Source organism: Canis lupus, chromosome 1 (genome assembly GCF_011100685.1).
Source record: "Canis lupus familiaris isolate Mischka breed German Shepherd chromosome 1, alternate assembly UU_Cfam_GSD_1.0, whole genome shotgun sequence".
Classification (NCBI taxonomy): Eukaryota; Metazoa; Chordata; class Mammalia; order Carnivora; family Canidae; genus Canis; species Canis lupus.
In genome coordinates, this window is record NC_049222.1 from 48361115 (window position 1) to 48379159 (window position 18045).

Consider the following 18045-nt stretch of genomic DNA (forward strand, 5'->3'; position numbering starts at 1 on the left):
GGGCTTCAGTATATGCTTCTCAAGGGCACTGGCTATGCCTGCCCTGCTCTCAGCCCTCACAGGGCCTTGTGTAGGTGGTGGTGCAGATGCCTCGTAGTAACTACGGGATCCACAAGACCACTTGCTCCTTGGAGGAAATCACAAAGGCAGGTAGAGTTGGTGGGGAAATGGCATGGCATGGAGTAGTTATTTCACCCGAGCCCAGTGGAGGAGACCGGAGAGAAGGAAACAACCATGGTGTGTCTTATCAGAGCAAGAAACTAAGAAGTCCCAAGCTGGAGAGACTAAGTCTGTGGAGATTGATAAAATCCAGAAGCGAGATACATCATTTTACACCTGTTGGATTGGAAAGAATTGAAGGGGCTGGCATTATCAATGGTAGTGAGTATATAAGGTGAAGGTGAAGAGCTGATAGGTCATAAACCATTCTGGGCTCTGTGGAAGTTAACCTGGGAGCTCTGGAAAGGTGGAGGTGCATGTGACCTTTAATCCACTTACCCCAACTGCCCTTGCTCACAGGGGGGCTGGCAGCAGAGTGTCTAGAAGCAGCATCGCTAGCAAAAGCAGGAAGGAAAAAGGAAGACAGCCTAAATGTTTATCAGCTAGAGAATGAATAAATAAATTGTGTATTCACACAGTGAATATAAATGAGTTAGAGCTGTCCTCCAGGGGTGAACCTCACAACATGACACTGAGTTAAAAAACAGTTTTTTTAAAGCTTAAAAACATGCATAAATGTTCATTTTGAAGCTGGATGGTGGCATATGGAAGGTTATCATCCCAGTTGCATTTCTGTGGTATATGCTAAAATTTTTCTGAAATATTTAAAATTTAAAAAGAAAGTATGTGAAGATACATTTATATAATATATAAATATAACAATGCTTGTGAATTAAAAACATGAATTACCCAAGAAAGCAGTTTTTTCTTAGAGGAGGAAGGGCTGAGGTGTGGGAAAAACACACAGGGTTATTCAAATAGTCCTGCTAGTATTTTCCTAAGCTGAATGAGGAGAATACTTTGAGGTGAATTTTAAAAAAAACTTTTATATATATTATAAATACTGCCCAGTAAAAAAAAAAAAAAAAAGAAGAAGAAGTCTGGAGAATTTTCCACCTTCTCTCACTCTTTAATCTGTAAAATGGAGAGGTTATATTAATGGTAATACCTTCTTCTAAGATACTTGCAAAGATAAAATAAGCTAATGTATAGGGAAAGGATGCAAAGTATTGATTATTATTACTGCTAAAAGAAATGGTTCAAATTTCCCATCAAGGGAGAATGAGAAGCTGGAATTTGTTCATTGTGGCAAAATGTGGGGGAAGATGTAATCCCCCAATGCTAACATTTTAGTTTATTGCTTCTTAGTATGGTTTTCGTTTTCTTCTATCAGAACTAGAACTTTTTATAAAAGTTGTTTTTCAGAAATGTATGCATCTCAGAGGTGTGAAAGCAAGAGTACATGCTTATTAAGAAAGAAAAAATGAGATGGCTTCTCTGAGCAGTACCTCATGTGCTCCTTGAGGGCAGGGCATCTCTTCCATCTGTGTGTGTTCCGGTGAGCAGCACTCAGGTGGTCCCGAGTGTTAGATGACTACGGGCCAGTTTGCTTGACCTTGGGAATGGAGACAAGTGCCCAGAATAGGCAAGGAGACTGCAGCTCTGCCTGGACCCTTACCTATCTTGAACATGCTATGTGATCTCAGGGAGGCTGCTTCACCGCATTAACCTCCCTTTCTTCGTTGTGAAACTGAATCATTGTGTTAGCACTAAATTGGCTAAAGCCAATAACTCCCGTCTTCACCAAGATTTACGTGAGGTAAGTGGGACATGATGCTGGAAAAAAACATGCTAGTTCCTCATGGTAAGGGCTTTGAAACCTCAGTCAGTAGTGTTTGTGATTGAACATCCTTTCCAGTAAAATTTCTGCTCAGAAATTGGCAGCTGAGATTGAATGGGAAAGGATGGAAGTTAGAGCCATCCAGAGTATTCTTGCCACTGAATTTTGAGGTATGTACAAATCGGTGCCTGAAAGTGGTCAGGAGATGAAGGGGCTACATGTTGGATTTCCTATAGATTGCTTTAATATATCACTTTTATGGAAGACTGCTACGGCCACTGAGTGGATGAGAAGGCCGAGATGGTGTTTTGCATTTCTATCAGGAGACCTGGTAGAGTCATTTTTCATAATGCAGCCCTGCCTGAAAAATATAAATGCTATCTAATGAAAAGATGTGTTATTTCCTAACAAGAAGATTTGGAAAACATCAGGAAGAAAGGTGTAGCTATGAGTTTCCTGGGGAGTGTCTTAGAGAGGCTGGACCTGAGAAAGTCATCCCCTAACACATTCCCGTTCAGAACCGTGTGGAGGCCCCATGGTCCCTGGATTCCAGGCTCTGACCTCAGCCCTGTGTTCTCTGAATTCCTTTATTGTCTTTGCTACATTTCCTTCTGGAGTTCTTTGTTGACAAACTGAATGAATGCATGAATGAGGACTGGATTGTGGACATTTAAGTGAGAGAGGTAAGATTATGTAGAAATAAAAGTTGAAGTTTTTTAAAAATACTGTCGGTGTTTCAGTGGATTTAATGAGAAAAACTTCCCCTGCTCAATAAGAAAAAAAGACAACTGAATAAAAAAGGGCCAACAATCTGAATAGACGTTTCTTCAGAAAAGATACATAAATGCCCAATAAGCACTTGAAAAGATGCTCAACGTCATTAGCCATCAGAAAAATGCAAATCACAACCACTTCATATTCACTAGGATGGCTATACTAAAAAAGACACGATAGCAGTGTTGAAAAGAATATGGAGAAATTGGAATCTTCACCACCCTAGTGGTGCTGGGAATGTAAGTTAGTGTGGCCACTTTGGAAAACTGTTCCTCAAGAAGGTAAACATAGAATTATCATTTGCCCCAGCAACTCCACTCCCAGGCATATACCCCAAAAGAGGAAAACACGTGTCCATACAAAGACTTGTATAGAAATATTCATAGAAATATTCATAATACCCAAATGATGGGAACAACCCAGATGTTTATCAGCTGAGTGAGTATATGGATACAGTGTGATGTGTCCACACAATGGAATATTATTTGGCCATATAAATGAAGTAAATACTGTTGTATGTTTACAGCATGGATAAACCTTGAAAACATGATGAGTGAAAGAAGCCAGGCACAGAAGGCTGCATATTGTATGATTCCATTTATATGAAATGTCCAGATAGACAAATCAGTAAAGACGGAGGGAAAATTAGTGATTGTCTAGGGCTGGAGGTCCTATTGGGGGTCAGTGAAGATGTTCTAAAACTTATTGTGATCATGGTTGCACAGCTCTATAGATAGAGTAAAACCATGGAATTGTACATTTTAAGTGGATGAATTGTATGAATTTTGTGAATTTTTGTCACAAGCCGTTACCAAAGCAGTCTCATTTGAATTAGCCTTAACTTGATTTTTTTAAAGATCTTATTTATTTATTTGAGAGCAAGAGAGAACATGAGCATAGGGCAGGATGGAGAAGCAGACTCCCTACTGAGCATGGAGCCTGAAGTGGGGCTCAATCCCAGGACCCTGGGATCATGACCTAAGCCCCCCAGTTCCCCTCATTTGAACTAATCTTAACATCTTATTGTTGAGAGAGAATATAATTAAATCTACAGAAATATGGCTGATCACCATTCAGGAATAGTTTAGTTTAGAAAGATTTGTAGAATGCCTACTGTGTGCCTGGCTCAGTGCTGGGCTCCAGGAACATGAAAGCAAAGAAATTCTCAGCCGATGAGGAACTGAGATGTTTGAGGGAGTAAATGCAGAGCGTGAGCAGTGTAGAAGGTACTGCAGTAGTGGCAAGAGGGAGCTGTTGGAGGGACGCCTGAGTGGCTCAGCGGTTGAGTGTCTGCCTTTGGCTCAGGGCGTGATCCTGGGATCCGGGATCGAGTCCCACATCAGGCCCCTTGTGGGGAGCCTGCTTCTCCCCTGCCTGTGTCTCTGCCTCTCTCTGTGTGTGTCTCATGAATAAATAAATAAAATCTTTTTTTTTCTTTTTTTTTTTAAGAGAGAACTGTTGGAATGAAGGCATTCCCATCAGTGTCAAAGGGCAGAGGGTTATTTTACGCCAAAGGTGCCAGAAAGTGTGTGGTGGTAGTTATTTGTTAGGTACAGAATTAGGTGGGGCAAGCCGCAGGAGGTAGGTCTGGGAAGAGGGACTGACTTTCCAACCATTTATCGTCTGTCAAAGAAGAGGAAACTATACACATAAATACTGTGCTGAACTAGTCTCTATATTCTGAAAGTTTTAGCTCACACTTGAATAACCTGGAGCTCTCACTGAGCAGGTGTTTGCCCTGTGTCTGGCACCACGCTAACGTCCTTTCTCAACATACTCCTCACACACATTAGAAGGATGTGCTGCTGTTACCCCATGGGCAGAAGAGGACCCCAAGCCAGTCAGCAGGTTGCCCTGGTGAGCGGCAAGGCCAGAACTCGGATCCAGAGTCTGCGCTCCCACCAGAGCCATTCAAGGATCTTTGTGCTGGTGGACATCAGGCTGGAAAACCACTGTGCCTGTTGAGTTTTTTCCAGCTTCTGTTTTAAGAAGCTTTTGGTTCTTTGTTAGAATGACTAAATGTATCTAAAGTTTATATCGTTTCTAAAACTCGCTTTGTTTTACTAAATGTATTTAAACATAAACTGGCACAATTGAACTTATTTCTGTTTCCCTTAACAAAAATTACGGAATAAGAAGAACTGAATGGTGATAATCACAGGGATTTATTACTTGATCTATTTATATTTAGCTTTCATCAAATTACATTCTGTTTAGGTTGAGGGAAATATTTCCAAACATTGGTGGTACTGGTCATTCATTGAGGTGATTTCCTGTATATTTCTATAAAATATAATTATACATATCTCCCAACATCATTTGAAGGGTTTCTGCCTGAAAAGATGAACATCCTTGAGATGGGTTAACTAACACTTGTGTATTCTCCCTAAAAATAGATGAGGTGTAGGAAATGAAGTGACTTATTTAGAACATTAGATTATATCCCAAATAGACCATCATCAGACCTGCCATATTTTTAATGTAGATTTTTGTACCTTTAATAGTCCTCAAGAAATATTTATTAATAGCAATAGCAATTAATAGCTATGAAATGAGAGAGCAACAGGCTTGCATTTTCTTGAATAATCAAAAACCTGCGTTAATATTTAGCTTATCTTCTGACTTTTTAGTAGAACACACCCTTCAGCTAGTGCCCTTAACACCCTACCTCTTTTGTGCCCAGAGTAAACTGGAGCCCCATTTCCTTTAAAAGAGAAGGGGAGCTCTGCCTCAGAATGCCTGGGCAGAGGCTGAGCACCCCGCCACATAATGTGGGTGACTGGACCCCTGGTTGGTAGTTTCTCAGTGCTCTGGTATGTCCTGACATTGCCAACCAGACTGGAAGGATTTGGAGAACAGGAAATAAGCTGCTGGGAGATAAGGCGAGCTGCTATGAATTGTAGACGAGAAAGGAAATGAGAATTCTAATCCAGGCAAACAACATTAGTGGTTTGACTTTATTTTTAAACCAAGAATCACTGGAAAGATTTCTATTCTCTAATTTAGGGGCGCTACTCACCTATTTAGCTACACTGGTTAGAATTCACAGCAAAGGTGTGTGAGTGGGGACTACGTTTTCGTCTCCTGCTGCATCTGCACTGATCAAGAATTACAAAAAGATGAAATTGAATCTGTAAACCCTTTCTTTTATTCAACAACTACTACTGTGTTGTCATAAGACCAAGGAATCTGTAAAGTAAAAAATAACTAAAATATTTTTTTGCTTTTGCTCTTTTGTGTCTGTGTCATGCTATGACTCCGCAGGCTGTTTTCATGAAGAAGAAGGGTTTTGTTATTGATGCTAACTTAATATTAAATCATATCTGGCAATGGATGTTAAAGGCAGAAAGGCAGAAGTATAGAAAATGTGGCCAATATTTATTTTGTACAATAAGATATCTTGTCATCAAATGTTATCTCTAGGGAGGTCATAGCAGATGAATGGGCTCTGTGTTAACCTAAGGAAATAATTTAAAAACTGCACTTATTTGTCATATTCCCTCCTGTGGTGGCCATTCTGAAGTACATTAGTGATTGTGGGCTTAAACAATGAATGTATGTCTTTAAGAACCAAATTGTAGCCACACACATGTTTGTGGATTGCTGTGCTTGGGACAAATCATCATTGGATCTGAAAGAAGTGTATGAAGTTGGCCTTTACTGACTGTTTGGAAATTATAAATTTTATGACACATTCAGTGTCATCTAGAGACTCTTATTGTTGATGATATTACTGGGCTTTTTTTAAAACTTCTATCAGTAATTTGGATAAAGAATTTATTTTTATTTATTTTTTAAATAGAGAATATAAGAAACTGGACTTTAAAAAATCAATCTGGATTTGTCCCCCTTCCCTAATCCACCTGTATTAAGACCCCCTCCTTTGTATGTTCACAACTCTGTAACTGCATTTAGAGCGCTATATTATGTCTGTTTAGTGAACTGAACTCCCTGAGTGCAGAAAAGTCTTAATCTCCTCAGCACCTACACTTCATAATAGGGAGGGAGGCAGGCAGTGCTGGCTGTTGGACCTTGAAAATAACCTTCTGGACATAGTTTTTAATAATCTTTTATAATTCAAAGATATAAAAAAAATTCAAAGATATAATTGAGTAAGGATCATAACTTCTAATTATATATCACTCTTTGACATAATACATTCAGAATGACTGTGTGTCAGGATTCAAAGATGGGCTCACCTCTGTCCCTTTCCAGGGGCATAGCTCAGTGGGGAGGCGTGCGTGTAAGCCAGTAGTTCTGGAGGAGATGGAGGACATGCTGTGCTTGTGGAGTTGTGAGCAGAGTGAGGCAGCAGGGCCAGCAAAGAGAAAATGGGATTGGGGCCGCTGAGGGTGTGGTTGGCACCCGCACCCATGAAAGCTGACTCTGGCAGGGGAAGCCATCAACTAGGTGAGATTTGTCTGGTGATCACCGGGTCTCAAAGGATTGCAACCTTACAACCATCTTTGATTTTTTGCAGAGGTTTCAAAAAGAGCTACAATATCCTTTCAGGGGGGTAATAATTTCCTCTTGAATTTTATTACACATCTTGCAACAAGTGCTGATGCCACCAAGTGTGGCCAACCAAAGCTGGAGGCCTCTCCAGCTCTCTGGTACCTGAAAATCAACTGAAAGACTTAAAATCTGGTGTGCCCATGACACACATTTGAGAGGCAAAAGCACTTTTGTGTTAGCCTGTAGTTTGGACACAGGACACATGGAGACCATTTATACAGGTGCTGCATGTTCACCAGGGTTGTTTTACTGGACGTGAAGTCTTGGAGGGAGATGGGAGATTCAGATCTTTTTTACAAATAGCAGCTGTGCTCTTGCTGGTTAATGACAGTGCTCATTTGGCTGACACTCATTAGTATATGTCTGTGCATCAGTGGATATTCTGACTCCCAGATGGACTTTAAACTTCCCCAGCATGGGGTCTAGTGTTCCCCGCCTGGGCATTGGTCATAGAGTGTCACACAGTGTGAACCTAGGAATTACAAACTGAATGTCTGACTGAATGAATTCCTCATGATCACCAGCATAGGCCGGTGAACACTTGGGGAATGTTTACCACAGTGAAGGCAGGGTGTTGGTTTTGTGGTTCATGGGCTTCCAGGACCACTTCACAGTCAGTCCTGTGTATGTACTTACAGGTTTTACTGGGCTCTGTGAGCCCTGCCTTCAGGCTCCTTGGGCATTTACCTAATCCCACAAACCACCTACAGAAGGTCCACCTTTTGAATGAGGGAGTGATAGTTGAGAAAGATGAAAGTGATTTATCCAGGATCATTTTTCAAATTAAAAAATTAAGTTGTTATACTCACAAATTTTGAAGCTTATAATTTCTTTGTATTTCCTCTGTGATAAGTAGTAAATAGCTTAGACATTTCAACTGTATTTTTTCTGAATTGTTTAAATGCTGAACTATTATTCTTGGACTTGTGAGAGGCAGGACTGGGTCTGGATGGGCTCTGGGTCTTTTCTGTTTTTTGGGCAATGGGCATTTTTGTGCCACAGTTTATTGTTTGCTCAGGTGTCTGCCATATGTCAGGAAGCTTTGTCATGGGAGGGTCTGGTTCCCTGTAATTCCACCACCTGTGGACTGTGTCCTCTCCCCTCTGCTAATCCCCACACCTGCCTTCAGCCATTCATTCCCCTTGACAATGACTTCCCTTTAGTTCTGAAGTCTGTCTCCTTAGAGACATAGTCCTGGCCCACTGCTTCATTCCCTGTGGTAAATATCTTCTTGGTTATTTTCTAGGTTGTGCTGGTGAGGTGGAATGAGCCATACCAGAAGCTGGCCACGTGTGATGCAGATGGAGGGATATTTGTGTGGATTCAGTACGAAGGGAGGTGGTCTGTGGAATTGGTCAACGACCGAGGGGCTCAGGTGAGTGGGCAGGAGCCTCTTCCAGTGAGACATTGCTGGAGAGAGAATGCCGAGCACGTATTCCTGGGCAAGTGGAAGCTTTTTCTAGAAATAGGTGGAGTGGAAATAAATAAAACTAGAATCGTGCTTTTCATTCCTCTTGAGTATATCACTTTATAAAAAGAGAAAGATCATACTTCTCTATTCAACTATTCTGCTGTTATGAGAACTCTCCCAAGTTTTAAGCTTTAATTAAATCTGTGAAATCATTTTTTACCATTCATTGTTGTGATGACATGTTAAATTTGGATCTTCTGAAGTGCTTATGGCATATCACTTTTTTGCTCCCTTTGAAAGGTATCTTCCCTGTGTTGTAATCTTCATAGTTCTCTAGCAGGGAGCTCCACAAGAACTGTTCTCACAACCTACTCGTCAAGCTGAGTTTTTAACACTCTCTTCTGTCAGGTTTCAATTAGCGTGGCCACCTGTTGTCATCCCTCAGCTCTTCCTTTCTGATACAAATTTGTTTCTGCTCTGAGGAGAACAGGCGCTCCAGGGACTCCCTGCTGAGCTGTGCTATTTTTAAAGCTGCTCCAGAGATTCTTCTGGTTTATGGTACAGATCTGGCTCTTCTCTCTTCCCCCTGTGATGATGGGCCACATGGAGCTCCTCGTCTCGTCTCGTGAAATTAAGGACACATGTCGCATCCTGAGGATTTAACAGAACTGTGGCTTCAGAACAAAGTCCTCAGGGGACCTTTCTCCATGAGGGCTTTCTTAGACTGTTTTACCACTCCAGGAATGGTTTCTCTGTGACTGCCTTTCTTATACATTTCTCAGGAAGTGGATTCTCACTCTCTTTGCTCCCATCTGTTGTTTAAATAAGCTATGAGCTTCCCAGTTTTAAAGATATGCCTAGTGAACTGACACAGAATTACAAGGAACAAAGATACTATTAGCAGTTACTGTTACGCGAAGGGTCTTTGTAAGTTATCCTCACAGAAGACAAATCTACCTCTGGGTAAAATAGAACATTCTCTTTTGTGTGAGTCTATTTGGTAGAGGAAATGTAATAATTTTGACTGACTATGAAAAGGCCTTACCTGTTCCCTGTATACCTCCATGGAGTGAAAGGAAGTAGATCCTACCCTGTTACTCTAACAGGCCATCTTGAAATAGAGCCACAGAGGTGGAAATCCCTATGACCATGAGAAGTTCATGCTTCGCGGAGGGTAGACATTGTGGGTCAAGAGCAAGAGCTCCAGAGTCAGACCACACAGACCAAGAGTCTCACTCTGTGACTTCTTAGTAGGAGATACTTAGGTTCTGTGTCTCAGTCTTTTCATTTGTAGCATAGGGACTCTAATGCTGCCTGTCTTAGAGGATCACTGGAGGGATTAAATAAGATTAAATATAGTAAATACTTCTGACACTGTCTGTACTTGGTATTTGTCATCACATATTGCTGTAGTGCCTATAGTGTAATGAGGGACTACGACCTCGTAGCCCCTGACCACAGAATGTACCTGCCCTTAAATAGCAGCCATAATGTTGGGGCACCTGGGTGGCTCACTTGGTTGAGCATCTGACTCTTGGTTTTGGCTCAGGTCGTGATGTGAGGTTGAGAGGTCGGGGCCCTGTGTTGGGCTCTCAGTAGGGAGTCTGCTTGAGATTCTCTCCCTCTGCCCCTCCTCCTCTGCTCCTCCCCCAACTTAAGTGTGCCCTCTCTCTTAAATAAATGAATAAATAAACAAATAAACTCTTTAAAAAAAATAGTCACTGGGTATTTATCCCAAAGATACAGATGTAGTGAAATGAAGGGACACCTGCACTCCAGTTTTCAATTCATAGCAGCATTGTCTACAGTAGCCAAGCTGTGGAAGCAGCCATAATGTCCTTTGACAGATGAATGGATAAAGATGTGGTATATATACACAATGGAATATTACTCAGCCATCAGAAAGGGTGAATACTTATCATTTACATTGACATGGATGGAACTGGAGAGTATTATGCTGAGTGAAATAAGTTAGTTGGAGAAAGACAATTATATGGTTTCACTCATATGTGGAATATAAGAAATAGTGAAAGGGACCATAAGGGAAGGGGGGAACTGAGTGGGGAATATTCGAGAGGAAGACAAACCATGAAAGACTCCTAACTCTAGGAAACAAAGGGTTGCAGAAGAGAGGGTGGGTGGGGGAATGGGGCAACTGGGTGATGGATATTAAGGAGGACACACAATGAGATGAACACTAGATGTTAATACTATATGTTGGCAAATTGAACTTAAAACAAAAAAATTTTTTTTAATTACTGATATAGCTCTTAAAAATTAAATATATAAATAGATAGTTGTCATGATGTCTTCACCAAGACTGCTTTCGGCCTTGAGGCAGCAGCACTTTGTGGTTTTCTGCAAAGTGGGGACTTCTCTGAATTCTCCTGTAAGGGTCTCTAAAATGCTCTAATTCTCCTGTCACCAGAGTGGGAACTCTTTTTCCTCAGTGATCGAGTCAGACTTGCCTTCAGACTTTGGACGACTGAAAGTCTCTAAAGCATTGCACTGAGAAAGACTATGAAGAAGAGCTAGGACAAACTCTAAGTTCCTGTCGTTTTCATATGTTGTCACTCAGTCTCCACAGGAACCCTACTGGGCAGATGCCAGTCTCAGGTCAGGGAAGTTGAGTAAGTTGCCCAATGAAGTTCATGGGTAGTAAAGCAGAATTTGAGCCTAGGTTTGAGTTCAGATAATCTCTGTCACACTGTCTCCTTCCCAGACATGAAGCTTTTTTCTCTGTAGCAGAAATGCGTATATTCATAGTATATCCAAAAGAACTCAGACTTCATTACCATTAAAGAGTCCAGCCCCACCAGCCAAGCATCGCTACCACCACACTGTTTTCTCCTGACGGCAATCTCTGAGGACGGAACCTTCTGTCATTTCCATATAGCAGCTGTGTGATTTCCACTACCACCATATTCCTCAGCTTTTCCTTTCATTGAGAACTTGGGACAAAACATTTTAGAAATAAGAAAGGAAGGACGAATTTGGACCTGCAGGTGAATGAACTTACAGGAACCATAGAACACTTGGAAGCTCCTAGAATTTTACAAATGCCTGTCTCTGCCATGTTTGAAAAGTAATCACTATATGTAATCTGATGTGGATTTTTATTTAATTGTGCCGCTTGGAACTCTGATTCTGCAAACCTTGAAACCCACTGAGCAGTTATCAGCAGTAAATGCTTCTATCTGAGGAAGGTTTGGTTGCTTTGAATTGTGTTGCATCAGAACTTACCTGAGTGAAGAAACATCGTGCCTTGGTGACAATGAATCACTGGTTAAAGTAGTGGCTGTCTGTGTACCTGAAACAGTACCTGGCAGGAGGAAGGACAGTTATGTGGCTTGGGAGAGGAGGATCCTTGAAATCTACTCAGAGAAAAATAATACTTTGAGAGGAACTGACACCATGTTGCACAGTTTGACTTGCACTGTCACAAAGGAATCAAACATTTGGCAAAAGCTAAGTGATGCTTTAACAATTTCCTTTTCGGGAAATGATTATGAATCCTTTATTTCAAAAGTGAGTCTGGAACAGTGCATGCGTTATTGTATAGGATTAGTCACCAAGGATGGCTGTGCCCCACACAGCCATTGGCCGTTGTGATGAAAACTGCCTCGGGCTGAGATCTGACCAGGCTGGTGCTCAGACGCAGTTAATCCATGTCTGATGACGTGCTTAGTGAGGCAAGAGCACATAGCCCTCTGCCATCCAAAGGCAACCAGAAGGAGGAGGGCTTCCTGCTTATTTTCTTTACAGCACTAGGTATCAGTTCCCTTGTCTCTCTTTTTCCAATTGTGGCATATTCTTATCACTCTATGTTGACCTAATTTAATAAACCCAATGAGTTCATGGTAACATCCTTTGTTATCATTTTCTCTGACAGCATGACTGGTGATGTCTTGGGGAAGCTTCTTTTCACTGGCCATACCCTTCCACCCTCTAGTAAGATAATTTCTAAAAAGAAATCTTTTTAAAAAGAGTATAAATCTCTCCCAAGATAAATTAGTGAGAGTACATATAAATAAATGGCATTACTTTTGCAAAATGCAAAGACTTTAAATTTTATAGCAGAATTAGTGTGTTATCTCTAAAAAATGTGTTTAAGTTTCTTAAGAAAAACTAGTGTAGTTAATTGAAACACAGGGTCAGTGAAACCAAGGTTTTGAGTTTACCCTAAGCAAACAACTTTTTTCAGTAACCTCAGACCAGCTGTTCAAGAACTGTCTCACAAATCCATGCCATTGTCATGGTGGAGACATGCTAACCACTGAACACAAACTATAACACCTGCTGGGAAAACAGTAGATGTTCATGTCCTTTTGTCTTTTAGTGTTTGTCCATTTATTTTTATCTGAAATATCATATATCCAGTAATGTCAACAATTTTAAAGAAAGTTAAACATTTCCAAGTAAAAGCAACTTAAAACAGTTTTATGAATGGAAAGGTAGGCATAACTATAGATATTACCAGGTAATCAAAGGTACTTAAAAGATAATTCAGTGGGGGCAACAATAGTCATATTTTTTTTAATTGAAATGTAACTGACATATAACAATTTTTGTTTCAGGTATACAGAATAACAATTTGATATTTATACATGTAGTTGACCCTTAAACAACTGCAGTTTGAACTGCACAGGGCCAGTTATACATGGGGTTTTTTTCAATAAATACAGTAGTGATGGGGTGGAGCTAAGATAGTAGTGTAGTAGGAGGACCCTAGGCTTGCCTCATCCCTCGAACACAGCTAAATCACTATCAATCAAATCATTTTGAATACCCAAGAAATCAGCCTGAGGACTGACAGAATAAACTACACAATTAGAAGAGGCCACATCAAGAAAGATAGGAAGTGTGGAGACATGGTTTGGAGTAGAAACAGATTGCTGGTGCTGCAGAGGTGAGAGAGACTGGTTGTAGTGAAAAATGGGAAAGAGGAGAGTGGACCATACAAAGAGAACACTTCTCCTAAGCCATTGGCTGGGAAAATGGGAGGGGCTGGTTTTCATGATTTTCTGCAACCAGGGGGCTCAAAGACTGAAGTTTTAGAGGTTGTGGCATGGCTGGATAGAGCCCTGAGGGTGCTGCCCTCCTCCTGCAGAGCAGGCAGGCAGGTAGCCCAGGACAGATGGCAGGATCTGAGGCTCACCTAAGAGGCACAGAGAGAGACTATCCCTTCTTCTTGCAGCGTATTGGTGAGAGCTGGCATTGCCTCTCCAGGGACAAAAAAGCTGACAGGTCCCATTTCCCTCCCCACCCCTCAGCATAAGCTCAGAGACACCTGCTGAGGGTGGCTAACCCGGACACTGGCTCTGTAGCCTGCTTTGCTCCAAATCCCATACCCTTGTGCTCTGGCATGACTGCCCTTCTGGGTCAAACCTGCATCATCCCAGCACAGTCAGGCCCTCCCCCAGGAGACCCATGCAGGTTTCCCTCACCAGGTCCCTAAAGTTTAGAGTTTGAAAAGTCAGCTGGTTTGGCTGGGATAGAGCCCAAAGTGCACTGCACTGCTCCAGGCAGTCAAGCAATCTGGAGACAGACCATGTGAAAACAGAGATATGAAAAATGCCTAGGACACATGATAGGAAATGATGTGCTCTTCTGGCAGGGCTTCCCTGAGAGCAGCAAGCACAGACTCCCCCTCCCAGGACAAAGATGCTGGCTGATGCCCATTCCCCCTCCCCTGCTTCTCTGTATAAACCAACCTCAGTAAATAGCATAGTGCCAACACTGCTTGACTAACCTCTTTACACCAAGTCCTGCCCCCTGTGCTGTGTTGGTACTGGTTTTTTTGGGCAAATGTCCCTAATGGCCAGCAAACTGGGCCCTTTCCCCAGAAGATCAGCAGAAACCCACACACACACCGTGTCTACCCACCATAGAGTTCTACAAGGCCTCTTTTCTAGTGGAAGTAGCATCTGGTCTCATTAACAAGCACGTTAGAGTACACCTACTTAAAACTCACCACACTCTGGCCAAGATCCAAACACTGTCCATTGTAAGCAAGGCGAGCCTCTGTAGAAGGACCTGAGGGATAGAGCAGCCAAATCACAGCAGCCGAGTGCATACAGCATACAGTGAGACAAAAGAAGTCCCTAACTGAAAAGGAAAAGACCCATAAGGTTAGTAGCAGATCTCTCCACAGAAACTTTGCAAGCCAGAAGAAAGTGACATGATATGTTCAACATGCTGAATGAGAAAAATCTGCTGTCAAGAATACTCAATCCAACAAGACTATCATTCAGAATAGAAGGCAGATAGAGCTTCCCAGACAAACAAAAACTAGAAGAGTTTGTAACCACTAAACCAGTCTTGTAAGAAATATGAAAGGAGATTCTCTAAATGGGGAGGAAGCATCAAAAGTGACAGAGACTAGAAAAGACAAGAGAAAATCTTCAGAAACAACAAAACAAGTAATAGAATGGCACTAAGTACCTATCTATCAATAATTACACTGAATGTGAGTGGATTAAATGCTCCAATCAGGGACACCTGGATGCCTCAGCGGTTGAGTGTCTGCCTTTGGCTCAGGGGGTGATCCCAGGATCCAGGATCGAGTCCCACATTGGGCTCCTTGCAAGGAGCCTGCTTCTCCCTCTGCCTGTGTCTGCACCTCTCTCTCTCTCTCTCTGTGTCTCTCATGAATAAATGAATAAAATCTTTTTTAAAAATGCTCCAGGGCAGCCCCGGTGGCCCAGCAGTTTGGTGCCGCCATCAACCCAGGGTGTGATCCTGGAGACCGAGGATCGAGTCCTGCATCGGGCTCCCTGCATAGAGCCTGCTTCTCCCTCTGCCTGTGTCTCTGCCTCTCTCTCTCTCTGTCATAAGTAAATAAATAAAATACTTAAAAAGAAAATGCTCCAATCAGAAAACCTAGGGTATCAAAATGCATGAAAAATAAGACCCATCTATATGTTGCCTACAAGAGATTAATTTTAGACCTAAAGATACTTGCAGGTTGAAAGTGAGGGAACAGAGAAGATTTATGATGCGAATGATGTCAAAGCCAGAGTAGCAATGCTTATATCAAACAAACTAGATTTTAAACCAAAGACCATAACAAGAGTTGAAGTAGGGCACTATATCATAATAAAAAGAGGCTATCCAACAAGACGATGTAACAATTGTAAATATTTATGCACCCAACTTGGAAGCATCCAAATATATAAAACAATAGCAAACATAAAGGAACTCATTGATAATAATACAGTAATAGTAGGGGACTTTAACAACCACTTACATCAATGAACAGATCATTTAAGCAGAAAATCAACAAGGAAACAATGGCTTGGAATGACACACTGGACCAGATGGGATTAACAGATATATTCAGAACATTTCATCCTAAAGCAGCAGAATACACATTCTTTTCAAGTGCACATGGGACATTCTCCAGAGTAGATCACATACTAGATGACAAATCAGGCCTCGATAGGTACAAAAAAATTGAGATCATGCAACACATATATTTTGACCATAACACTATGAAACTTGAAGTCAGGTATAAGAAAAAATTTGGAAAGACCACAAATACATGGAGGTTGAATAACATGCTACTAAAGAATGAATGTGTCAACCAGGAAATTAAAGAAGAAATTAAAAAATACATAGAAATAAATGAAAATGAAAACATGATGATCCAGAACCTTTGAGTTTGCAGCCAAAGAAGTCCTAAGAGGGCACTATATAGCAATACAGGCCAAGTAAGAAAAATCTCAAACAACCGTACACCTGAAGGACCTGGAAAAAGAACAGCTATTGAAGCCTAAAGCGAGCAGAAGGGAAATAATAAAGATTAGAGCAGAAATAAATGATACCATTTGAAAAGCAAGTGTCATGCATTGCTAAGTGCTTCACACATGTGAACTTCACACATGTGAAAACAAAAAACAATGGAACAAAGCAAGGAAACCAGGAGCTTGTTCTTTGAAAAAATATTGTTAAACACCTAGCCAGACTTCCCAAAAAGAAAAGAGAAAGGGCTTGGTAGAGTAAATAAAATTACAATGAGAGAAGACAAAAACTAACACCATAGAAATATAAACAATTAGAAGATTATGAAAAACTTGGACAATCTGGAAGAAACGGACAAATTTCTAGAAACATAAACTACCAAAACTGAAACAGGAAGAAATAGAAAATTTAAAGTCTGATAACCAGCAAAGAAATTGAATCCATAATAAAAAATACTCCAACAAACAAAAACCCAGGGCCGGTTGGCTTCACAGAGGAATTCTATCAAGCATTTAAAGACGAGTTTTAATACTCTTCTTTAAATATTTTTATCAGGGATCCCTGGGTGGCGCAGCGGTTTGGCGCCTACCTTTGGCCCAGGGCGCGATCCTGGAGACCTGGGATTGAATCCCACATCGGGCTCCCGGTGCATGGAGCCTGCTTCTCCCTCTGCCTATGTCTCTCTCTCTCTCTCTCTCTCTCTCTCTCTCATAAATAAATAAATTTAAAAAAAATAAATATTTTTATCAAACTATCCCAGAAAATAGAAATGAAGGAAAACTTCCAAACTCAGACTTTTACTTTTTGAAAGCTGCTGTTAAGAAAAAGAAAAGCAGGGGCAGCCCCGGTGGCACAGCGGTTTAGCGCCGCCTGCAGCCTGGGGTGTGATCCTGGAGACCCAGGATCGAGTCCCACGTCGGGCTTGTTGCATGGAGCCTGCTTCTCCCTCTGCCTGTGTCTCTGCCTCTCTCTCTCTCTCTCTCTCTCTGTGTCTCTATGAATAAATAAATAAAATCTTTAAAAAAAAAAAAAAAAGAAAAAGAAAAGAGAAAGAAAAGCAGGTGGCATCTGGGTGGTGGAGTGTCTGCTTTTGGCCCAGGTCGTGATCCTGGGGTCCTGGGATCGAGTCCCACATCAGGCTCCCCTGCAGAGAATCTGCTTCTCCCTCTGCCTATGTCTCTGCCTCTCTCTCCTGTGTCTCTCATGAATAAATAAATAAAAATCTTTAAAAAAGAAAAGAAGAGCCCCAGAGTAAGAGAAATTATTTGCAGCATACATATCTGATAAAGGATTATATCAATAATAAGGTTGAAAACTTACATTCATATGTATGTAGACCTAGTATATACATCTATATATTTATACACACACATAAAACACATATATATGAGTGAATAAGGGAATAGATACACATAGCAAGGGATTTGAAGAGACATGTCCCAAGTGATGATATGCAAATGATCAATAAGCATGTGAAATGATGCTCAACCTGACTACATTGAAGAAATGCAAATTAAGAGCACAGTGTTCTATCGCTACATACAACTAGAATAGCTAAAATAAAAGACCGACAACACCAAGGGTTAGTGAGGAGTGGACCTGCTGGTATTCTCATACACTGCTGGGAGTTTAAAAAGGCATTACCACTTTGGAAAACAGTTTGATAATTTCTTATGCAGTTAAACACACACTTACCAAATGATCCAGCGGTTAATTCCACTCTTGCATATTTACCTACTCAAGAGAAATGAAACCATGTTTC

General features: G+C 41.2%; 1 protein-coding gene across 5 annotated transcripts in view; it reads left to right on the top strand.

The window, feature by feature from the left end:
• Nucleotides 1-18045, top strand: part of TULP4 (TUB like protein 4) — a 222615-nt gene that overhangs the window by 137952 nt on the left and 66618 nt on the right. For all 5 annotated transcript variants that reach the window (XM_038526439.1, XM_038526443.1, XM_038526441.1 and 2 more), the window contains one exon: nt 8376-8504. In XM_038526439.1, the coding sequence (XP_038382367.1) occupies nt 8376-8504 (129 nt within the window). The remainder of the gene's footprint in view (nt 1-8375; nt 8505-18045) is intronic.